This window comes from Leucopleurus acutus (assembly GCF_964270905.1).
Source record: "Leucopleurus acutus genome assembly, chromosome: 12".
NCBI lineage: Eukaryota > Metazoa > Chordata > Mammalia > Artiodactyla > Delphinidae > Leucopleurus > Leucopleurus acutus.
Window position 1 is genome coordinate 80,376,634 of NC_139154.1, and position 25,581 is coordinate 80,402,214.

General features: G+C 36.4%; 1 protein-coding gene across 1 annotated transcript in view; it reads left to right on the forward strand.

Moving 5' to 3' along the window:
* Window positions 1–25,581, forward strand: part of COMMD1 (copper metabolism domain containing 1) — a gene marked incomplete at its 5' end in the record, with an annotated part of 150,812 nt that overhangs the window by 40,037 nt on the left and 85,194 nt on the right. Inside the window, one exon of the mRNA XM_082851388.1 lies at window positions 24,434–24,715. Within this exon, the coding sequence (XP_082707514.1) occupies window positions 24,434–24,715 (282 nt within the window). The remainder of the gene's footprint in view (window positions 1–24,433; window positions 24,716–25,581) is intronic.

Here is a 25,581-nt window from a genome sequence, read left to right on the forward strand (position 1 = left end):
GAAAGGGGGTACATTATCTCCAGAAAATAGAACGTTAAAGAACCAGCAATGTTCCAAACAAAGAAAAAAACTATTAAAATCATAATTATTCTTCATCAGTTGATTCGGTCACATGTAATTAATTCTTTTTCTGCTTGATCTTGGGTTATCAATTTTATGAATCCATCAGCCTCTTCCCTAGAGTTCTGGACTCTTTGCTCAGTCCAGTGGTATGACCATGAAGTTATTTAAGCAATGCCATCAGAAGCTTGTATCTCAGATTACTTGTCATAGTCCTCTCTATGGGTCTCTAAAACAGTCCCTTTGTTGAAGATGAAGCATTCTGGTTTGTAGCTGATTGTAAGAGCTTTCAAGAAAGCATGAGAGTAAGACAATAACTATTTGTGAATGACAAAATACTTAAAATGGCCGTGGTTAAAGATCTGATGAGAGTTCATTATAAAAATAATACAATTGATGAGAAATTTGGTTTCTTTGACATAGCACATTTTAAGATAATAACTGGAATTATGATTCATAACATTGTATCAGGACATATCAAAGACTTCAGGGGCACTGACAAATTTCTAGGAACTGTGTATATTGGGGTGCCAAAAAGTTCATTCGGGTTTTTCCATAACATATTATGGAAAAACCCAAACAAACCTTCTGGCCAACCCAATAATTTCTGAAGTACTTATATTAATAACATTTACTCATACAAATATAATCTAGGAAAGGTTAAGCATCACTTCTTATTTGACAGTGTTTCCCATGCAGTTTAACGTGTCAAATAAACTTAATTATCTCAAACATCTCTCTTTTTAAAAGATGAAAGAACAGATCCTTTGAGATTTTCAAGATCAAGATTTTATTTAGTATTTCATTTGGGGAAGGCAGAATATCAAAAGTTGTCAAAATGTCAAAAGGTTTGAACACTTGATTAAATAGATCACAGGTCACTTTTTAAAAAAGGAAGACTCAGTTCTCTTAAATAAAGACATGGTAAAGCACCATAAATTATTCCGGTGGACACAGAATTTTTGTTTTCTTAGGTGGGTTACTTAAAAGGTAAAGAAAAATCTGTTACAGCTTCTTAAGAGCAGACCAATAGTCCAATAATCTTTGTTCCTTTAAGAGAGAAAAGAACCTAGTTCTAGTTGCATGTGTACACTATTGATATTAAAGCTCATTTTAGGACTTCCTTGGTGGCACAGTGGTTAAGAATCCGCCTGCCAATGCAGGGGACATAGGTTCAATCCCTGGTCCAGGAAGATCCCACATGCTGCGGAGCAACCAAGCCCATGTGCCACAACTACTGAGCCTGCGCTCTAGAGCCCGTGAGCCACAACTACTGAGCCCGCAAGCTGCAACTACTGAAGCCTGTGCACCTAGAGCCTGCATGCTGCAACAAGAGAAGCCACCGCAATGAGAAGCCTGCACACTGCAATGAAGACCCAACGCAGCCAAAAATAATTAATTTAAATAAATAAAGCTCATTTTAAAACCTTATAATAAATTCATTCAATCTTAACTACCTTCACCACATGAGGTAAATTTCTCTCACTCTTTGTTTTCCCCACAGACCCTTTACAACTTTTCTATATCAGTTCACCTTTTTGTCCTTTCACTTTCCTCTTTCTCTGGAACAATCTTTAAACGACCTCCAAACAACTACTTTAGGACAAAATTACTCATTCTTTTTCCCCCTCGATAAACATATCCTACATTCCTTGAATACTTTTAATACAGAGATGTTTCCCTTAACGCTTATTTGCTTCTAGTAGTTTTGGTTACATATAAAATGATAATTAAAAAAAATTTTACTTATTTATTTATTTGGCTGCGTTGGGTCTTAGTTGCAGCACGCAGGATCTTCTTTGTGGCATGCAGGGTCTTTCGTTGTGGCATGTGGGCTTCTCTCTAGATGTGGCGTGTGGGCTCTAGACCACGCGGGCTCAGTAGTTGCAGTGTGTGTGCTCTCTAGTTGTGGTGCACAGGCTCTGCATTGTGGCGCAGGCTTCTTTCTAGTTGTGGCGCGCAGGCTCCAGTGTGCACGGGCTCATAGTTGCAGCATGTGGGCTCTCTAGTTGTGTCATGCAGGCTCTAGAGCATGCAGTCTTAGTTGATCTGTGGCATGTGGGATCTTAGTTTCCCAACAAGGGATTGAACCCATGTCCCCTGCGTTGGAAGGCAGATCCTTGACCTGAACCACCAGGGAAGTCCGAAAATGATGATAGTGTTTTTTTTTGAATTTTATTTTATTTATTTTTTTACACAGCACATTCTTAATAGTTATCCTTTTTTTTTTTTTCTTTGCGGTATGTGGGCCTCTCACTGCTGTGGCCTCTCCCATTGCAGAGCACAGGCTCCGGACGCGCAGGCTCAGTGGCCATGGCTCACGGGCCCAGCCACTCCGCGGCATGTGGGATCTTCCTGGACCGGGGCACGAACCCATGCCCCCTGCATCGGCAGGCGGACTCTAAACCACTGCGCCACCAGGGAAGCCCCATTAGTTATCCATTTTATGCACATTAGTGTATATATATCGATCCCAATCTCCCAATTCATCACAGCACCCCCCCCACCCCCCCACCGCTTTCCCCCCTTGGTGTCCATACGTTTGTTCTCTACATCTGTGTCTCAATTTCTGCCCTGCAAACAGGTTCATCTGTACCATTTTTCTAGGTTCCACATATATGCATTAATATATGATACCTGTTTTTCTCTTTCTGACTTACTTCACTCTGTATGACAGTCTCTAGATTCATCCACGTCTCTACAAATGACCCAATTTTGTTCCTTTTTATGGCTGAGTAATATTCCATTGTATATAGGTACCACATTTTCTTTATCCATTCATCTGTCTGTGGGCATTTAGGTTTCTTCCATGATCTGGCTATTGTAAATAGTACTGCAATGAACATTGGGGTGCATGTGTCTTTTTGAATTATGGTTTTCTCTGGGTATATGCCCAGTAGTGGGATTGCTGGGTCGTATGGTAGTTCTATTTTTAGTTTTTTAAGGAACCTCCATACTGTTCTCCATAGTGGCTGTATCAATTTACATTCCCACCAACAGTGCAAGAGGGTTCTCTTTTCTCCACACCCTCTCCAGCATTTGTTGTTTATAGATTTTCTGATGATACCCATTCTAACTGGTGTGAGGTGATACCTATTTGTAGTTTTGATTTGCATTTCTCTAATAATCAGTGATGTTGAGCAGCTTTTCATGTGCTTCTTCGCCATCTGTATGTCTCCTTTGGAGAAATGTCTATTTAGGTCTTCTGCCCATTTCTGGATTGGGTTGTTCGTTTTTTTAATATTGAGCTGCATGAGCTGTTTATATATTTTGGAGATTAATCCTTTGTCCGTTGATTCGTTTGCAAATATTTTCTCCCATTCTGAGGGCTGTCTTTTCATCTTGTTTGTAGTTTCCTTTGCTTTGCAAAAGCTTTTAAGTTTCATTAGGTCCCATTTGTTTATTTTTGTTTTTATTTCCATTACTCTAGGAGGTGGATCAAAAAAGATCTTGCTGTGATTTATGTCAAAGAGTGTTCTTCCTATGTTTGCCTCTAAGAGTTTTATAGTGTCAGGTCTTACATTTAGGTCTCTAAGCCATTTTGAGTTTATTTTTGTGTATGGTGTTAGGGTGTGTTCTAATTTCATTCTTTTACATGTAGCTGTCCAGTTTTCCCAGCACCACTTATTGAAGAGACTGTCTTTTCTCCATTGTGTATCCTTGCCTCCTTCATCATAGATTAGTTGACCACAGGTACGTGGGTTTATCTCTGGGCTTTGTATCCTGTTGCATTGATCTGTATTTCTGCTTTTGTTCCAGTACCATATTGTCTTGATTACTGTAGCTTTGTATTATAGTCTGAAGTCAGGGAGTCTGATTCCTCCAGGTCCATTTTTTTCCCTCAAGACTGCTTTGGCTATTTGGGGTCTTTTGTGTCTCCATACAGATTTTAAGATTTTTTGTTCTAGTTCCGTAAAAAATGCTGTTGGTAATTGGATAGGGATTGTATTGAATCTGTAGATTGCTTTGGGTAGTATAGTCATTTTCGCAATATTGATTTTTCCAATCCAAGAACATGGTATATCTCTCCATTTGTTTGTATCATCTTTAATTTCTTTAATCAGTGTCTTATAGTTTTCTGCATACAGGTCTTTTGTCTCCCTTGGTAGGTTTATTCCTAGGTATTTTATTCTTTTTGTTGCAGTGGTAAATGGGAGTGTGTCCTTAATTTCTCTTTCAGATTTTTCATCATTAGTGTGTAGGAATGCAAGAGATTTCTGTGCATTAATTTTGTATCCTGCAACTTTACCAAATTCGTTGATTAGCTCTAGTAGTTTTCTGGTGGCATCGTTAGGATTCTCTATGTATAGTATCATGTCATCTGCAAACAGTGACAGTTTTACTTCTTCTTTTCCAATTTGTATTCCTTTTATTTCTTTTTCTTCTCTGATTGCTGTGGCTAGGACTTCTAAAGCTATGTTGAATAGGAGTGGTGAGAGTGGACCTCCTTGTCTTGTTCCTGATCTTAGAGGAAATGCTTTCAGTTTTTCACCATTGAGAATGATGTTTGCTGTGTGTTTGTCATATATGGCCTTATTATGGTGAGGTAGGTTTCCTCTATGCCCACTTTCTGGAGAGTTTTTATCATAAATGGGTGTTGAATTTGTCAAAAGCGTTTTCTGCATCTATTGAGATGATCATATGGTTTTTATTCTCCAAAATGATGATAATTTTTAACCATTAGTAACCTTTATAGAGAAAACTAGTTAGTAGACAACAGAATTGCCTGTCATATACTAGCATTTTATAGCAGATTAGCACATTTGATGAATATATTATCTCATAACTTCTAGACATATATGCTTCTTCATAGTGTACCTTCTCAGTGTGACAAGAGCATGTTTATTTAGACATAAATATCTTTAGTCTCTTTGTAAGAATAAGAAAACAAAACTATATGCACTTAAACTTATATTCAGTAATAATGTTTCAATGTTTTATTTTATTTAGGAATGACCCACATATTCAATAAATATCTATTATTTAACATAGTATAACTTGAAGTTTCAAGTTACCAAAAAGATTTGGGAAAGTACTTCAAAGCAGTCACATTTAAAAATACAGTTATTGTTGAAATAAAGTTTGTCAGAATAATGATTCGATTTGATTAAAATCAAACCTGTAAGTTTTATGATCTTAAGCATCTAGTAAATATAATATTGGCTTATTTGACTAGTAAGTCCAAGTAGAATAAAATGTACGTCTGCATTAAACTTAATGCTGACAAGTTTGAGGACCTTCCTGTTTTATTAAACCAACAATACTAAAGTTTTGTTATTTACCAAATCACATTATTTTCAAATCACGTGAACTTGAAAAATATTTTGGTTAGTTCCTATATTTCTGAGAGTTTTAGGAATATTTACAGTAAGTCCCCTACATACGAATAAGTTCCGTTCCGAGAGCGCGTTCATCATAAGTCCAATTTGTTCGTAAGTCCAACAAAGTTAGCCTAGGTACCTCACTGACACAATTGGCTATATAGTACTGTAATGTAAAAGGTGTATAATACTTTTTGCACAAATAATACATAAAGAACAAACAAAAAATAAACATTTTAATCTTACAGTTCAGTACCTTGAAAAGTACAGTAGTACAGTATAACAGCTGGCATACAGGGACTGGCATTGAGTGAACAGGGACGAAGAGTTACTGACTGGAGGAGGGAGAGGAGTTGGGAGATGGTAGAGCTGAAGGATCATCAGCAATAGGAGACGGAGGGCAAGCTGCAGTTTCACTCATGCCTGACGTTGATGACACAGGTTCTGGTTCCTTGCTGGATTCAATTCTATCTACCCTCTTGAAAAAATGATCCAGTGATCATAGATGACATGGTAGCAACGGATTGCATTCTGAATTGCTCCTGCAACCTTCGTGTATTATTCTTCGTTCGGGTCCTGTGCCTCAAAAACTAATGGTGCCTCCTCAAAGAAAGTCCCCTTGCCATATCCTGCGTCGTGAATCTCTTCAGTTCTTTAGTTACTTCTTCCTATTGTCGCTCCACTCTCAATTATTTTCACTTTTGTTTCCCTCATTATTGCTTGGCGCTTCTTAGAAGTACCAGCTACATCACTGCTGCTTTTACACTTGCTTCCGGACATCCTGGGCTTGAAATAAAGGTACTACTATCTTTACTGTACTACTGTACTCTATACAGTACTGTACAGTAAAGTACACAAAAGCACAACCACTTGTAGAGGATGCACACACGTGACAGTGTACTCCAGACATGCGAACTAACTTATGTGATTTGGACCTTTTTATCTAAGTGGTTGCTTTTGTGTGTTCCTTGAGTCCTTAGAGGGAGTCGGCAGGGGTCTGGAATTCCAATGACTGTAGGAAGTTGAGGGGCTGGAGTGCAATGGGGAAGCCTTAGAGGAGCCAGCTTGGGAAATCTTAAGTTTTTCCAAAGGAGCCTTGAAAGTTCTAAATTGTTCTTAGTAAAATCATGTCAACAAGGGACAAAGTAGAGTTAGTGCCATAGTGGCAGAGCGTATAGTCAGCAAGGGTTTGAGAAGGAGGATTTCAGTTGACTAAGTTCCCATGACAGGAGCAGGATCAAGTAGGGAGAACAGAGAGGCCTTGAAACAAAAATCCAAGAACTTGCAGCCTGAGAAAACAGAGGCTTCGAAGCAAAGAACAGAGAGGCCTTGAAACCAAAGCCAGGAATAACTTCCAGCCCAAGGTGTACCTTAAAAAAAGAAGCCTGGGACCCTAACCCAGCTTCAGAGAATATGCTAATTCAAATGTGACTCAAACCATATGCCTTTTTATGGCTTAGGCATGGATCCAAGAGATATCTGTCCCAAAAGCTACAGAAGTGACATGTCTATTTAAATCTTTTACCCATTTTAAAATTCAGTCATTTTGTGTTATTAGTGAGTTATAAGAACTTTTTAAAAATATATTCTGGATACAAGTTTGTTATCAGAAATATGATTGGCAAGTATTTTCTCCCAGTCTGTGGCTTGTCATTTAGGTGTCTTTTGAACTACAAAAGTATTTGATTTGGATAAAGACCAGCTTATGAATTTGTTTCTTTATGGGTTATACTTTAGCTGTTGTATTAAAGAGCTGTTTGCATAATCAAAAGTTCTCAAAGATGTTCTCTTCTGTTTTTTTCCAAGAAGTTTTACAATTTTAAGTTTTACATTTTTGTATATGATCCGTTTTGAGTTAATTTTTGTGTATTTGTGAGTTAATGTTCTCATACATTCTCAGTGGAGGAGAGAATTGGTTCTTTAAGAATGAACCAATTTTTTATGTATAAAGCAGAGATCTATAGTACATAAACAGATAAACAGGATATTTGTGGCATTAAAATTTTTTGAGGGTAGGGCACAATTAAGTTTAAAATGTCTAGAGGCACTTCTTAGGAATGTGATAATGAAAACTTAAGGAACATAGTCTAAATTAAACTTTATGCATGTGGGTGCACAGTTATCCCAGCCCCATTTGTTGAAAAGACTATCCTTTTTGCATTGAATTGCCTTTTCACCTTTGTTGAAAATCAATTGACCATGAATATAACGGTTTATTTTTGAACTCTCAATTTTGTTCCACAGATCTGTGTCAGATAACTTGGTTTTAAGATCACATATAATAGGTAGAATAATTTTTCAGGTGTTTTAAAAATTACAACCTCAAGATTATTTCCTTATAATTTTTATGTGAAAGAAATGCATAATTTTTCATTGAAGGAAAATGCATGTTTATATTTTTCCCCAAGTAAAAATTTGGATCTGAAATTTTTATTTCATTGTGAAGTGGATGGGAAAAGATGGCTTTCAAAAATTTTAGTTCAAATATATTTTGCAAGGTCAGGGAACTATTTGATTTTTCTTTAAGAATGAAATTATTTAGATTTATTCCAAACACCTGTTTGTTTAACTCAAAACATTAAAGAACAAGCAATGTTTCAAACAAAAAGTCATAAAATATAATCATTCTCATCAGTTCACTAAATCCCATGTTACTAATTCTTATTCTGCATGAGTCCTGTTTTTCCATTAGAGTTCTGGAAATTCTTATCCATTTCAGTGGTGTGATTTTAAAGTTATCAAAACCTGTATTCTAGAGTACTTGTCAGTCCTTTCCATGAATCTTTCTGAAGATGAAGTACTTTTGCAAATGTATCAGAGTTAAATAGTAAGTGTCTAAAAATGACAAAAGACTTTAAAAAATGGCCATGGTTAAAGATCTGATGGACTTTTAATAAGAAAACTTAGTTATTTCTGTGACACAGCAATTTAAGATAGGGACTTCCCTGGTGGTCCAGTGGTAAAGAATCTGCCTTCCAATGCAGGGGATGTGGGTTCGATCCCTGATCAGGGAACTAAGATCCCGCATGCCGCGGGGCAGTTAAGCCCGTGTGCCACAACTACTGAGCTCTCGCGTCTCAACGAGATAGCCTGCATGCCGCAAACTCCAGGGCCCCTGCGCTCTGGACCTTGCCCACCACAACTACAGAGCCCACGTGCCCTGGTGCCCATATGCCACAACTAGAGAGAGAAAACCCACATGCCACAGCTAGAGGGAAGCCCGCATGCCACAACAAAGAGCTCATCCTGCAGCAAAAGATCCTGCATGCCTCAACAAAGACCCTGCATGTCACAACTAAGACCCGATGCAGCCAAAAAAAAAAAAATAATTATTTTTTAAGATAATAATTGGACAACAAGGATATTGACAAATTCTATGATCTTCAAACAGTTTTTGGAATACCTGTATTAGTAACATATGTCCGCACACATATAATCTAAAAGGCTTATCATCCATCTGGCAGAGATGAAAGACTTGTGTATTGAAAAACTACAAGACATTAATGAAAGCAATAGAAGAAAACAATTAAATGGAAAGATAACCTGTACTATTGACTGGAAGAATTAATACTGTTAAAATGTCCATACTACCTACATCTACAGATTCAATGCAATCCCTATCAAAATTCCAATGGTATTTTTCACAGAAATAGAGTTAACAATCCTAAAATTTGTATGGAACCACAAAAGACCCTGAGTAGCCAAAGCAGTCTTGAGAAAGAACAACAAAGGTGGAGGCATCACACTCCCTGATTAATTTAAACTATATTACAAAGCTATAGTAATTAAAACAGTATGGTTTTGGCATAAAAAACAGACACATAGATCAATGGAACAGAATAGAGAGTCCAGAAATAAACCCAAACATATATGATCAATTAATTTACCACAAAGGAGGCTAGAATATACAATGAGGAAAGTACAGTTTCTTCCATAAATGGTATTGGGAAAATTGGACAGCCAGATGCAAAAGAAGGAAACTGGATCACTATCTTACACCACACACAAAACTTAACTCAAAATGGATTAAAGACTTGAACATAAGACCTGAAACCATAAAAATCCTAGAAGAAAACATAAGCGGTAAGCTCCTTGACATAGGTCTTGGCCATAATATTTTGAATCTGACACCAGAAGCAAAAGCAACAAAAGCAAAAATAAGTAAGTGGGACTACATTAAAGTAAAATGCTTCTTCACGGCAAAGGAAACCATCAACAAAATGAAAATGCCACCTACTGAATGGGAGGAAATAATTGCAAATCATATTTCTGATAAGGGGCTAATATCCAAAATATGCAAAGCATTTATACAACTCAGTAGCAAAACAACAAAGTCATGCCTATATAATGAAACCCCAATAAAAACTGGAATTTTTACCCTGGGTGTGTTTTTCTGGCAAACAATAATCTGTGTATTGTTATACATTGATGTGCCAGGAGGGTGATGCATCCTGACCCTCTGGGGAGAGGACATGGAAACTTTGCATTCAGGACCCTCTCAGACTTTGCCCTATGCATATCTTATTTTGGCTGATCCTGATTTATGTACTTTCTTGCTATAATAATACTGTAATTGTAAGTGTAGTGTTTTTCTGAGTTTGTGGCTTGTTCTGCTAAATTATTGAGCTTAACGGGGTAGTTGGAACCCCAAATTTATAGCCACTTGGTCATAAGTATGGGTGGCTTGGAATCCCTCAGCTCCATGGCTGGTTTCTGAGGTGGTATCCTCTTTGTGAAGGATTTTGCCCTAACTTATGAAGACTGGCTCAACTCTGGGTCATTCATGTCCCAATTGCATTGCAGGGTCGATGGTGGAAGGGGACTAGGTAGCCCATCATTCAGTAAGTAGACCTACACTTTATCTCCCAGTTTTCAGAATGAATCCCTTACCTTGAGCTGTGCCTCGAGTCCTTGAGTCCAGAGCCCTCTAGTTTAACTCTGTAGAATGGAAACCCACAGTCTTTCACCAGGGGAAGTGATGGGGTAGTAGTTGGGTTAAGTAAGCAGATTTTCAACCAGTTCTTTGGTTTCCAACTTCTCTTTCACTCAGAAGTACCTAGTGCTTTCCATTTCTTTGTCTTTCTGGAGTTCTACAGTGGGAATTGCTTCTTAGCTGTACCAGAGAAATCTATGTACCCAGAAGTCCTAACACTCGTTTCTTACTATTTTCTATTATTTCTGCCATCTTCTTTGTTATATTTTTCAGTTTTGTGTTTGTGATAAACAATTGAGAGATTGAGTAGTTTTTCTATACCTATTATTACCTGAATTTTATTTTTTTAGCTAGTTGACTTTAGAGTGTTTGATATATAAATAACTGTTTTGTGAATATTTAGAATAGCAGGTGTATTTATTTTTCTATAGATGAATATAATTAAAAATTCTAAAATTACTGTGGTCAGGTTTTTATTAATATGGAAGCATAAACATGGAAATAAAATTTCATGTAAAATGTGCTGAATTATTTTTAATTTCTGTAATTTCAAGCTGACAATTTCTGATAAATTACATATCTTATTTAATGGAGAAGACTATCTAGATTAGCAGTGTGATTTATCTTCTAGGCCTAGCTACCAAGTGGACTATTTCAAAAACCAGAGCCGAAACTACTTCAATAGAGAAAATTATAGATGTGATCAGTAGTCTCCCTACTAAACTGTAAACATAGTGTGAGCATGTATTTCAACATGGTGTCGAGTTTTGTGAACACTTAATAAATATTTGGTGATCAACTGACCAATGTTGACTAAAGTATGTGAAATCTTATAAATGACTAAGAAAGATCTTGAAAAAACAAGTGTAATCTGAGTTAGGGATAGATGTTTAAAAATCCACCAGAGTAGTTACTAAATGTGAAAAAAATGGCTGCTGCAAGGGGTTGAGTTATCTTTAAGGGCACGATAAATCTCAAGGACAGGAGTTGGAGCTTCAAAGTTCAGGTACCCTTCTCACATGAGACTCCTTTGCCTTTTTTTCCCTCAGTATTTTATTTTTTTTGCTTTAAAAAAAACTTTTCTAAGAATTTTCAAACATACAAAAGGGTAAATAAGTATTTACCTTATTGAAATATCAAGGTTTGATATCCTTAAGGAAACAAGTTCCATGAAGCTGCCCTGAAAATTCTGAGAAGTTGGGTAGGTATGCTTACTAGCTAAGCATACCTCCGAGAACACGATTAAAATTTGTTAGAGCACATGCCAAGTAAACTATGAAAATCCTAACAAACTTTATCTTAGGTATTGGCATATCCCAATGATCTGTACTGTTCTAGGGTGTGATGGCTTAGGAGTGAATATGATTTGAACCTAATACGTTTTTAGAGGGTATCAAATTCAGAACCAGGCAGATCCATCTCCTGACCCTAAACATGGTCCTAAAGTAAATCGCTTGAGGAAATTGGATCCCAAAGATTACAGGTGGGGAATTTTGAAGTGTTTCCATATTTCATTGGAGATCAAAGAAGCCTAACTAAAAGAATTGTGGGCTGACTTATATGATAACTTCTTTTTGAAAGGGCTATTTTATCTTGAAGATTATGCGTTTGGAGGAACTAAGGTGATTGGCAGTGGAAAGAATCAGAACATGTGAAATTCCTTAAAAATTTATTGACTTAAATAACTTTGTCTGTGTTAACACATAATTAAAAAAAAAACCCTTTACACTTAAAAAAAAAATTTGTTAGAGCACAATGACTAATTGCTGTATACCAAAGACTTCCCAATTGTTTGAAGCTGTTCTTATTTATTTATTTATTGTTTAGAGGCTGTTTTTAAATTGTTGATGTTCAAGCTTCAGTTTTCACTGGTGTGCTGCTACCTGATATTAATATATTTAACCAGATTCATCACTCTGTTAGAGTGTATACTTCTATTTTTTCTCACTCTCACCTAGCTTTCTATCACCAGATTTTGGGCTTGGTTAACTTTTCACCTGTCTGCCCTTAATGGATGTTAAAGCAGCCAGAAAACTGGAAAGTTCCTGGCATAGTGACTGTTACATAGTAGTTGTGTAAGTCACTGAACTTTGGAATGTGTCCAGAGGTACTCTAGGTGAGTCTGTCATTGGCTAAATTTTTGTCTTACGAAACCAAATTAATTTCTTTTTTAATGTGTAAATTTGTTAAATTAGAATGCAGAATATGGCAGTAGTACTCAACAGATACGCTAGTCATTGCGTATTAAATCTAGTAATGGGAAATATGAATTTGCGTTTGAAATATGATTTGATTGCACTTCTGTGTTTACCTGTGCCAAATGAAACATGGTTGTATTTTGTTTACAAAGACTCCAGCAACTTCCCAGCCATGGAGACATCAGATAAACAGAGACTTTATTATTTTACCACAGGTGGCAATAAACAGGACTAATTACACAGATGTGAGAGGAATAAATTCTCCTATCCACTCCATAGCTCTTCTTTTTGCTGAAGTTTCCTTCTGTTGGTAATTTTCAATTCTGAATTGTGTAAGTTGAGAAATTCAAATGATTATAGCTTTTTTTTTCCTGTAAGAAGGACCAGGCATAGACAACAGTGATTTATAAAATTTGCTGTCAACTTGTAATATTTTCCTTTCTCCCCAGTGAAAAGTAATAGCATTTTTTTCTTTTCTTAATTTTAGCTTGGACTTAATCTTTCCAAGTTGTCCATAGCCAGCACCTTATTTTCTTCTTGGTAACCTTTTTTTCCCCTGTTTAAATGTAGCCAGGATTTTTATTATAGTGGAAATGGGACCAATTAGCTATTAGTTGTTGAAGTCTGATAGGAGATGAGTGTTTTTACTTTAAAATGCAGCTGACCTAAATTGCAAAAACAATAGAATCCTCAACACCAGTGCTTCTTAAATGATGTCTGTTGAGGACCAGATTTGTAGTGTGTGTGTCTGTGTTGTGTTTTTAGAATTTTCAGTCTCTCACCAAAAATACATGAAAATATAAGGTTCAATTATTTTGTTAGAATAATCAACATAAAAATACCGTGACATTGCCACAAAAGTTTCTGAATGTTTACTCTCAGTCTCTACAGCCACCTCATAGTGGACTTGTAATGAAGTTTGTGGACTGGCATTGATCTGCAGACTGTACTTTGGGTAGTACTGCTCTAGATTTCCTGGCAAATGAGGAAAGCCAAGGATGCTGCATTGTGCTTTTGGTTACACACCAGACTGTATGCTCTTCAAAGTCATGTTCATGTTATTCATCTTTTTTGAGAGCTTAGGACAGGGCCTGATAGGAAGGTGGTTGAAACTCGGTGATGAAGAAGATTATATGGTGATAACAAGTGGAGTCAAAACTGAGTGGGCTAGAACAAATTCTGCAAATACTCAAAACTGAATTGTGAAGTAGTAACATAGGAGGGTTTCCATATCAGATTATCTACTTTTTCTTCAGGAATAAAATAGGCCTTACAAAAATTTTCTAATAAAGTACATTCAATCCTAAATGGAATTGAGAGCCAGCTTTCATCATTTTGGTCCACTTTAAGAATACAAAAGCTAAAAAAAAAAAAAAATACAAAAGCTCACACTACCTATTATATAAAATAGATAAACAACAAGGATTTACTCTATAGCACAGGGAGCTATATTCAATATCTTGTAATAACCTATAATGAGAAGTGAAAAAAATGCAGATGTATACATATATATATAAAACCAAATTGCTTTGCTGTAACCTGAAACTAACGCAATATTGTAAATCAACTATACTTCAAAAAAAAAAAAAAAAGAATACAAAAGCTGAGTTATGCCAAAGATAGTTTATAGGAGGGAATAAAGCTTTGGAAATTTAGCAAGGTTGAACCACTTCAAATTACCATTTTTGTAAGTCAAAAACAGTTGCACACTGGCAATTTTGTGTAGCTCAGTGTATAGATACAGCAACATGGAATGTTAATACGGGGGGCGGAGTACATAGACATCACTTAGCAAATCCCCTTCAGTTAATTTTAGGGAAACTAAAGCCCAGAGAAATGTTTCAAACAGAAAAACCATTTTCTAACTGTAAGTACAGTAAACCAGATTTTACGAATTTAGTGAAGGTAGATAAAAGGCAAAACTGAGTTGCGGGACTTCCCAGGTGATCCAGTGGTTAAGACTCTGTGCTTCCAATGCAGGGGGACTGGGTTCGATCCCTGGTTAGGGAACTGGATCCCACATGCATGCCGCAATGAAGATCCTGCACACAAGCCGCAATGAAGATCCCGTGTGCGGCAACTAAGACCCAGCACAGCCAAATAAATTAAAACAACAACAACAAAAAAAAACCACACAAAAACTGAGTTGCTTTTCTTTTGGACTATTTCTGCTTATGTTTTGGACTATGTTCTACTTAAAATAATATCATAAGCAATTTCAAGGGAAATATTTAGTTTTTTAAAACAAGAAAACTGAGGACTTCCTTGGTGGGGCAGTGGATAAGACTCCACGCTCCCAGTGCAGGGGGCCCGGGTTTTATCCCTGGCCAGGGAACTAGATCCCACATGCATGCTGCAACTGAAGGTTCGCATGCCACAACTAAGGAGCCCGCCTGCCACAACTAAGACCTGGTGCAACCAAATAAATAAAATAAATAAATAAATACAAATTTAAAAAAAAAAAAACAAGAAAACTTTTAAGAGCATTAGAAAACACTAGTTTACCTAAACCATTTTTTGGACAGTTTCACTTGCTTTAGCTCATCATATGATTTTTTATTCCAAGAGGCTATAGAAGTGCAACTAAGATCTTTTGACCTGGTATTTGATCTTTAATTGTGTAAATATATATTTTTGTCAGAAAATATTCTGGTGAAATAAATCAGAAGAAAAACATTCTCTTTATTACCCTTTACTAACAAGCTAATATTAATAGTCACTAGAGGCAAATTGCTTTTGCTTTCTCAAGGTCTTAATTTCTTTGTATTGACAGCTGGTAGCATTCTGTAGTTTATAGGCTTAACTAAGGGAATGTGTGCACATTATGGCATAGCATATTCTTGGAACCTTCACAGAACTGTTGACAAGTAAAGATTTGTTTTTGGTTACCATGAGTAGTTTCTATGGGGGTTGAACTATTGTTAGTTCTTGATTTGCCTCTATGCTTGTCAGTCTGTTTTCTTCAGAAATGATGAATTTAAATCTGCATGATGTGTTCCAGTTCACTTACTTAATGGAAATTAGGGGAGTGAATAACTTTCTGAAATTCTTAATTACTGTTCCCATTAAGGGGTTGGAGAAGCAAATATTTATATCTCATGCATTATCTTGCTTAATTCCTAATCATTCTTTCTCCTTGGATATAACTTACTCACTAAAGAAATAGCTATCTATTCAAACAACTGCCTTGGCATATTCCAGCAATATTTTTTTTCTTACAATATTAAAAACCCCACATATAATATAACTAGAAAAAGACAGTTATTTCCAAGCAGGATGAGATTGATGGTAAGTATATTATTTGTGGATGAGAATTTTCTGCTTGTTTTTTTTTTAAATTATATATATATGAGTTACTAGCAATACTGACCATGATAAAGAATATTTCTTACAATTAAACTTTGTTTCTTTCTTGGAAAAATAGAATTACCTAAATTCAAGGTCATCTTATATTTGAGTTAATAAGATACTTATCCTAGAAGTTTATTATTTATCTTTGACAGTATTTTATTGAGTTGATTAAAAAGAGCTACAAATTATTAGATTGCATTGATTTATCACTTATATTTGATACACTCTTAAGAAATAGTACTTTTGGGTTGTTGAAATTATGTCCCCAGTATTTATTCTTGGTCATAAGAACCAAGATTTTTCACATTAATTTATATTTATTATATTAAACTAGCAAGTTTGCTTTCCTCTTTTGATATGGAGTAAAATTAGAGAGATTAATGATTCTTGTATGGTAGTTCTATTTTTAATTTTTTGAGGAATCTCCATACAGTTTTTCATAGCGACTGCACCCATTTATATTCCCACTAACAGTGCATGAGGGTTCCCTTTTCTCCATGTCCTTGCCAACGTTTATTATTCGTTGACTTTTGATAATAGCCATTCTGACAGCTGTGAGGTGATATCTTATTGTGGCTTTGATTTGCATTTCCCTGATGATTAGTGATGTTGAGCATCTTTTCATGTGTCTGTTGGCCATCTGTATGTGTTTGGCAAAATGTCTGTTTAGGGGGCTTCCCTGGTGGCGCAGTGGTTGAGAGTCTGCCAGCCGATGCAGGGGACACGTGTTCGTGCCCCGGTCCGGGAAGATCCCACATGCCGCGGAGCGGCTGGGCCCGTGAGCCATGGCCGCTGAGGCTGCGCGTCCGGAGCCTGTGCTCCGCAACGGGAGAGGCCACGACAGTGAGAGGCCCGCGTTAAAAAAAAAAAAAAAAAAGTATGTTTAGGTCTTTTGCCCATTAAAAAAAATTTTTTTTTGATATTGAGTTGTATGAATTCTTTGTATATTTTGGATATTAACTGCTTACCAGATATATGTTTGAAAACACCTTCTCCCATTCAGTAGGTGGCCTTTTAGAACAAATTTTAGAATTATTTGTTCTAGTTCTGTGAAAAATACTGTTGTTGTTGTTGTTGTTTTTTTGGCTGTGTTGGGTCTTTGTTGCTGCTCACAGGCTTTCTCTAGTTGTGGCGAGCGGGGGCTACTCTTCATTGTGGTGCACGGGCTTATTGCAGTGGCTTCTCTTGTTGTGGAGCACGGGCTCTACAGTGTGCGGACTTCAGTAGTTGTGGTGTGTGGGCTCAGTAGTTGTGGCAGACGGGCTCTAGAGCGCAGGCTCAGTAGTTGTGGCGCATGGGCTTAGTTGCGCCACGGCATGTGGGATCTTCCCAGACCAGGGCTCGAACCCGTGTCCCTTGCATTGGCAGGCGGATTCTTAATCACTGCGCCACCAGGGAAGTCCCTGCTGTTGGTATTTTGGTAGGTATTGCATTGCATCTTAAATTGCCTTGGATAATATGGTCATTTTAGCAATGTTAATTCTTCCAACTTGTGAGCACAGTATATCTTTCCACTTGTCTGTGTTGTCTTTGGTTTCTTTCATTAGTGTCATAGTTTTTTGAGTACAGGTCATTTACTTCCTTAGTTAGATTTGTTCCTAGGTGTCTTATTCTTCTGTAAATGATATTATTTTTAAAATTTCTCTTCTGATAGTTCTCTGTTAGTGTATAGCAATGCAACAGATTTCTGTATGCTAATTTTGTATCCTGCAACTTACTGAATTAAATTATTAGTTCTAATAGTTTTTTGGTGGTATCTTTAGGATTTTCTATATATAGTATATCATCTGCAAATGGTGACAGTTTTACTTCTTCCCTTCTAATTCGGATTCCTTTTATTTTTTTTTCTCGTTTGATTTCTGTGGCTGGGACTTCCAGTATAATGTTGAATAACAGTGACGAGAGTGGGCATCCTTGTCTTGTTCCTGATCTTAGAGGAAATGCTTTCAGCTTTTCACTGTTGAGTATAATGTTGGCTGCAGGTTTGTCACATGTGACTTTTATTATGGTGAGGTATGTTCCCTCTGTACCCACTTTGTTGAGAGTTTTTATCATAAATCGATGTTGAATTTTGTCAAAAGCTTTTTATGCATCTATTGAGATGATCATAGGATTTTTATTCTCCGATTTGTTAATGTGGTGTATCACATTAATTGATTTTCAGATTTGAACCATACTTGCATCCCTGGGATAAATCCCACTTGATCATGATGTATGATCCTTTAAACGTATTGTTGAATTTGGTTTGCTAATATTTGTTGAGAATTTTTGCATCTATGTTTATCAGTGATACTGGCCTGTAATTTTCTCTTTTTTTGCAGTGTCTTTGTCTGGTTTTGTATCAGGATGATGCTGGCCTCAGAGAATGAGTTCAGAATCATTCCTTCCTCTTCAATCTATTTTGGAATAGTTTGAAGATAGGCATTAACTCTTTAAACGTTTAGTAGATTTCACCTATGAAGGCTTCTGGTCCTAGACTTTTGTTTATTGGAAGTTTTTTTGCTTGCTTTGTTTTTTAATTACTGATTCAATTTCATTACTGGTAATTGGTCTGTACATATTTTATGTTTTTTCCTAATTCAGTCTTGGGAGATTATACATTTCTAGGACTTTATCCATTTTTTCTAAGTTGTTCATTTTATTGGTATATACTTGCTTGTTGTAATCTCTTATGATCCTTTGTAACTTCTCCTTGTTCATTTCTGATTTTATTTATTTAGGCCCTCTCTCTTTTTTTTCCTGATGAGTCTGGCTAAAGGTTTATCAATTTTGTATATCTTTTCAAAGAACCAGCTCCTAGTTTCACTGATCTTTTTGTTTTTGTTTTGTTTTGTTTTAGTCTCTATTTCATTTATTTCTGCTCTGATCTTTATTATTTCTTTCATTTTTGGGTATTTTAAAACATTATTGACCTACACAGAAGAATTCCAAATAATTTATATAGATACTTTGCCTCCAAGGAGGTGGAGCGTAACTTCCTATTCTATTCTATTCTTTAAGTGTGGGCTGCTCATGGTGACTTCCCAACAAAGAGTAGATTATAGAAAAGGGGGAGAAAAGAGTTATTTTACAGTGGAGAAACCTGAAAAACACTACCTCAGCTAGTTTCCATTAGCAGTAGTAAGCCATGTTGATAGCATGTACCCTTGATGTGGTATGATGAGAATGGCAGTTCACCTCTGGTCTTTCTCCCAAAACCTATAACCCCAGTCTAACCATGAGAAAAACATGAGGCATATCCAAACTGAGGGACATTCTACAAAGTACCTGACCAGTACTCCTCAAAACTGTCAAGGTTATCAAAAACAAGAAAAGTTTGAGAAACTGTCATAGCCGAGGGAAACTTAAGGAGACATGATGACTAAATGTAGTGTAACTTGGATGGGATCCTGGAACATAAAAAGCACATTAGGTAAAAACTAAGGAAATATGAATAACATATAGACTATGGTTAATAATAATGTTATCCATATTGATTCACTAGTTGTCACAAGCGTGACTTTACTAATGTAAGATGTTAATAACCTAGGAAATTGAGTGTGTGGTATATTGAATCTGTACTATCTTCATAAGTTTTCTGTACATCTGTTCTAAAGTTAGTTTTATTAAAAACATTAAAAAAATTGTAGATACTACTAGAGCCCTCTATATGCCTCTCAGATTTCATTCTCCTTGTCCTTTGAAGTAACCTCTGGCCTGCATTAGGTGTTTATCAATCTCATGCATAATTTTACATTTTTACTACATACATATTTTAAATTTATAGTATTTTTTATCTTATAATATTTCATATAAATAGTATCATACTTTATATATTTGTGTGCAGTTGTCTTTTTTGTTATTGTTGTTCGGCATTATGTGTTTGTGCTTTTCCATGTTGATAGATGTAATTCTAATTCATTTACTGTGTGTTAGTCCATGGTTTGAATGTCACTAACCATTTTTGTTTTTGTTGTTCCAGACATTGGAGTTGATTCTAATTTGTTACTATTACCAACATTGTTGCAATAACCATTCCTGCATAGGACTCCTAGTGCATAGGTATAAGAGTTCCTCTAAGTTTTTTCCATTGCAGAAGAGTTGCTGAGTTCTAGAATATGTACATCTTAAATTTTGACAGATAATGCAAAATTGCTCTTCAAAAATCTTCTGTTCCCACAACAGTATATGAGAATTGTTGGTGAGGAAGTAAAGAAACAGTTTTTAATATTGTGGGGCATTTTACTTTTTGCCAGTTTAATGGAAGGGAAATGTATTAGTTTACATTTTCTTTATTATTAGTTATGTTGAGCATATTTTTATTGATTGATTTATTATTAAATTTCCCTTTCTATGAATAGTCTGCTCATATTTTTGGTCAAATTTTTAGCTGTTAGGTTTTTTTGATTTCAAGGAGTTCTTTATATATTCTGCATACTACTCTTCTGTCAGTTATATACTTTACAAAATCTCAGTATTTCATTTGAATTTGTAACTTTAAAAAATGGTATCTTTTTTGTAAGAAGTTATTTTTTGCTTTTTAAAAAAATTGAGTATAATTTATATGATAGTACTTAAGTATTCAGTTTGAGTTTTTGAGAAATGTATATACCTGTGTAATCCACACTTCTATCATCATCTTATCATCCTATCATCACCACAGAAAGTTCCCTCATTCCTCTTCCCAGTCAGCCCCACCTCTGCCTTAGGTACCACTTTTCTGGTTTCTGTTATCATAGATTAGTTTTGCTTGTTCTAGAACATAACATAAATTGAATCATACAGTATATATACTCGATGTATCTAACTTTTAAAATTCAGCATAATATCTAAAATTTATGCATGTTTTTGTATCTATCACTAGTTTTTGGGGTTTTTTTTAATATACTTTATTTTAAGAACGGTTTTTGGTTTACAGAAGAATTGAATGGAAAGTGCAGAGAGTTAACATATACTCCCTTGCTCTCTGCTCCCAAGCAATTTCCCCTATTATGAACATCTTGCATTAGTGTGGTACATTTGTTACAGTTGAGGAGCCTGTGTTGATTACATTATTAACTAAAATCCACGGTTTACGTTAGAATTCACTCTTTGTCTGGTACATTCTGTTTGTATATTCTTTCTACACAAATGTTTAGTTATGTGTGTCCACCATTTAGTATCAGATTTTGTACGCTATACAGAATTGTTTCACTACCTGAAAAATCCCTTGTGTTCCACCTATTCATCTCTCCCTTCCTCCCTCTTAACTCCTGGCAACCACTGATCTTTTTACTGTCTCCATAGTTTTGACTTTTCCAGAATGTCATATAGTTGGAATTGCCATGATCAAACACTCACACAGCCCATATTCTAGGGAATAGGACATAGACCCTTAACTCTTTGTGGGAGAAGGGTCAAAGAATTTTGGAGCCAAGTTTTAAAATAACCATATTCTATATTATATCTACATATTATAAATGGGGAAATTGAGGTACAACAAGACTAAATGACTTTCCCAAGATCAAGTGAGTACAGTACTAGTTTTTTTGGGGGGGGATTCCAGATTTCATGCTCATCCAACTATTCACTCATTCATTATATATTTGCTGATCACCTACTATATGCCAGTCACGGTGCGAGGCTCCAGGGGTTAAATATTAAACAAGAGAGGCAAGGTCTCTGCCCTCTTAAAGCACTTATATTTAGAGCAAGAAATAGGCCTGATGTAGGTTTCTTTTTTTAATTAAGATTTTTATTTAGAGATAATTGTAGATTCACATGCAGCTATAAGAAATAATACAAAGAGATACCATTGTATTTTTTATTGATTCCCCCTAACGATAACGTACTGCAAAACTGTAGTATAATATCACAACCACTATATTAACATTGGTACAGTCAAGATACAGAGCTTTCCATCACCACTAAGATCCCTCATGTTGCAGTTTTATAGCCACATCTACTTTCCTCCCACCCACCCTTGCTCCTTCTTTTTTTTTTCCCCTTTAAACAACTGATAATCAATTTATTAAAATAGTTGATTTAAGCATCTGCAGTAGTGATTCAGCCTCGACTCCCGGCTAAATACTGATGGAAGTAATCTGCTTAACAATCTCAGAAAGACTGTTCAAGTCAATGAGTTTCTTGTATATCCTCATCTGAAAAAGAGACCAAATCTTTCAGCAGGAGTTTTTCTTGTAGTGATTCTCAGACATATATAGATGTGTTGTTTTGGTAGTTCAGAAATCAAAATGTGAATGGTATTGCCACTGGTAATGAGATTTTCCAAAATGCTCAACAACTTATTTGTAAAGTTCTGACCAAACCAAAATATTGATACAAGCTGTATTAGTTGCATTCCTGGAAAATTTAGAGCTTATTAAAACTGTGCCAAAAAATAATTTTTTATGTAAAAAGAAAAAGATTAATTTCTAGGCCCAGGTAATTATAAACAGGTTCCACATAATGTTAGATGGGACATTGCCAAGTCATGTAGGACATGTGTCAGTTTGTTTTGTAGGATGTTCTTGAGCAGGGGTTGGCAAACTACATCCTGCAGGACACACTATTTTTGTATAGCCCATTAGCTAAGAATGGTTTTTACATTTTTAAAGAGTTGAGCAAGTAAAAAGAAGAATATGTTACAGAGATGGTAACACCTTTTTTGGATGAACTGACCCCAGTTCAAGATATTATTGACTGGAACCCAACCAAAATAACTTCTGTCACAAGTGAAGTTAAATCAGAATAGATTTCTTTTTTTTTTTTTTTTTGCGGTATGTGGGCCCCTCACCGTTATGGCCTCTCCCGTTGCGGAGCACAGGCTCCGGACGCGCAGGCTCAGCGGCCATGGCTCACGGGCCTAGCTGCTCCACGGCATGTGGGTTCTTCCTGGACCAGGGCATGAACCCATGTCCCCTGCATTGGCAGGTGGACTCTCAACCACTGTGCCATCAGGGAAGCCCCAGAATAGATTTCTTAATATGCTTTGAGGAAAAGAATGATACACATCACCTGTGTTGTGATGTGATAGTATGAAGCAAAGTGCCGGTAGAAATAATTTTATTTAATTATAATATATTATACAAATTAATGTTTCTATTGAGTGGCATAGCCAGAGATTTTGGGTCCTCCTACCCAAAACCTGGTAAATAGGCAGATATTCAGTAAACATTTGTTGAATTGTAATGTGATGTAATGTGAAATATCTTTAATCTATGTTGTTTAATCTATGTTGTAATATTTATCGTACAACTTTTTCATATTAATGGAGGAATGAAAGACAGCATGTTTGTCTTTCAGCCTCCCTTCCACCTATTTTACCTATACTCCACCTGTACACTGTCTACCTTTACATTCCTCTGTTCTCACTGCTACTGCTCAAGTGTAGGCAGGACTCTTGGTTCCAAATGATAGGAATACAGCTTAAACTATCCTGAATAGTAAATGGGAGTTTTTGGTGCCTCCAGGTGGAAAAGATGCCGAGATAACATACAGAGTTGAAGAAAGGTCTGCAGGAACCAAGGCCTTGGGGATTACAGAACAGGGTATCACTCCATTAGAACCCACTCTCATCTCTGCTTGGCTTCATTCTATTTTATTGCAATCAGGCTTTTGCCAAAAGATCAAAGATGTCTGTCTGCAGCCCTCCAGTCTCATGTTCTTCTGGTACCATGACCTCAGGAGACAAGACCACTTCTCCTCCTAAATTGGGAGATTAATTTGGATCAATCATTGGGCCCAGAGAAAGGAGGTACTATGATAGTCTGGTTTGGAGCTCATATCAATCCTCATGTCCAGGCAGGGGAAAGCTTGACCTATTCAGAGCTCCATTGCCCCAGCCCTTTGATGATTTCCCGCTTCAGTTTAGGTGCTTACTGTTCTCAGAACAGCAATGGCAATTAAGGTTTGAAAATTTATGGAAAAGAATAAAGTAGTATACAGTTTCAGAGTAGTATTATTGGATATTGTAGTATTATTGGCTGTTTGGTTGAAGATGGGCTATAAAACTAAACTAATTCATTCAGTTAACAAAATTTACTTAGTACTTCGTATGGACAAGGCATTACCCAGTTATAGTATATCAAACCAAGCCTGGCTATGAGGCACTGTGAAATTATGTAAGATTTCATCAGAGCACTAATTCATTTTATTCTCTTGTTTTATTATTTTTACATTTTAACTTTATTTATATTTTATTATTTCCTCATCATGGAACTGGATATTTATAGATTCTAGTTATTGATAGAGAATTTGAGTGACACGGATTTTTTTTTTTTTTGGCCACGTCACGGGGCTTGTGGGATCTTAGTTCCCCTACTGTGGATTGAACCTGGGCCCTAGGCAGTGAGAGCATGGAGTCCTGTCCACTGGATCACCAGGGAATTTCCAACATGGAATTTTTCACAATAGCTTTTCTGATATTCAGTATTTTCAAAGGGAATATTTTTGTATTTATGAAGCGCTTATTCTCATTACTGTCTTTTGATGACCCTTTTTGAAAGCTTATTCAGTGATTAAGAATCACTCAAAATGTGATCTGTAGTTAAGATGCATCTTTTTCTAGTTATCTACCAAATTCATATCTGTTATTTTTTCTGTCATTATAGTCTATTGCATCTGCAGACATGGATTTCAACCAGCTGGAAGCATTCTTGACTGCTCAAACCAAAAAGCAAGGCGGGATCACATCTGACCAAGCTGCTGTCATTTCCAAATTCTGGAAGAGCCATAAGACAAAAATCCGAGAGAGCCTCATGAACCAGAGCCGCTGGGACAGTGGGCTTCGGGGCTTGAGCTGGAGAGTTGATGGCAAATCGCAGTCAAGACACTCAGCTCAAATGCACACTCCTGTTGCCATAATGGAGCTGGAAATAGGGAAAAGTGGACAGGTGAGTTCAATTTCAATTTCCCTTTGTAAACTGTATTTTTCCATTACGTATTAGCCATACATTCAGAATGATTTTATGTAACAGTCTTTGTTTGCAGAGATAATGATTACACGAAAAGATTCTGGTTTTCAGAATCCCTTTTCAAAGATAGAATCATCTGAAAGTTTGGATATTCCCAACTGTGGATAGAGTCTGAAAACCAGCCTCCGGCAGCTATCTCAAAAGAACAAAGTGGGTCAATAAGGTGATTGCACAGAAGTTGGCCACTGTTCCCTTTTGGTTAGATCTGAGTTCGTGGCGTTTGGTCAGAATCTCCAAGGCAATGATAAAGACGCTAAGTAAAGACAAGGAATTGAGATTAAACAACATAGAACAAACCTATCTCACAAAACTCATCTTTATAGGCATTCAGGTATAGGAGGCAATGTATTTTTTTAATATAAATTTATTTATTTTTATTTATTTATTTTTGGCTGCATTGGCTCTTCGCTGCTGCGTGCGGGCTTTTTCTAATTGTGGTGAGCGGGGGCTACTCTTCGTTGCGGTGTGCGGGCTTCTCATTGCGGTGGCTTCTCTTGTTGCGGAGCACGGGCTCTAGGCATGCGGGCTTCAGTAGTTGTGGCTCGCAGGCTCAGTGGCTCTGCGGCATGTGGGATCTTCCTGGGCCAGGGCTCGAACCTGTGTCCCATGCACTGGCAGGTGGACTCTTAACCACTGCACCACCAGGGAAGTCCCAGCATTGTATTTTAATTACAACATTGTGTTGTTCCTAAAGACCCTAAAGTATACTATTTCTGTCCTTGAGCCTACAAATTGTTTTTAATTGATCTTGATTATTTACAAAACAGTACTGCTTTACTTGCAGT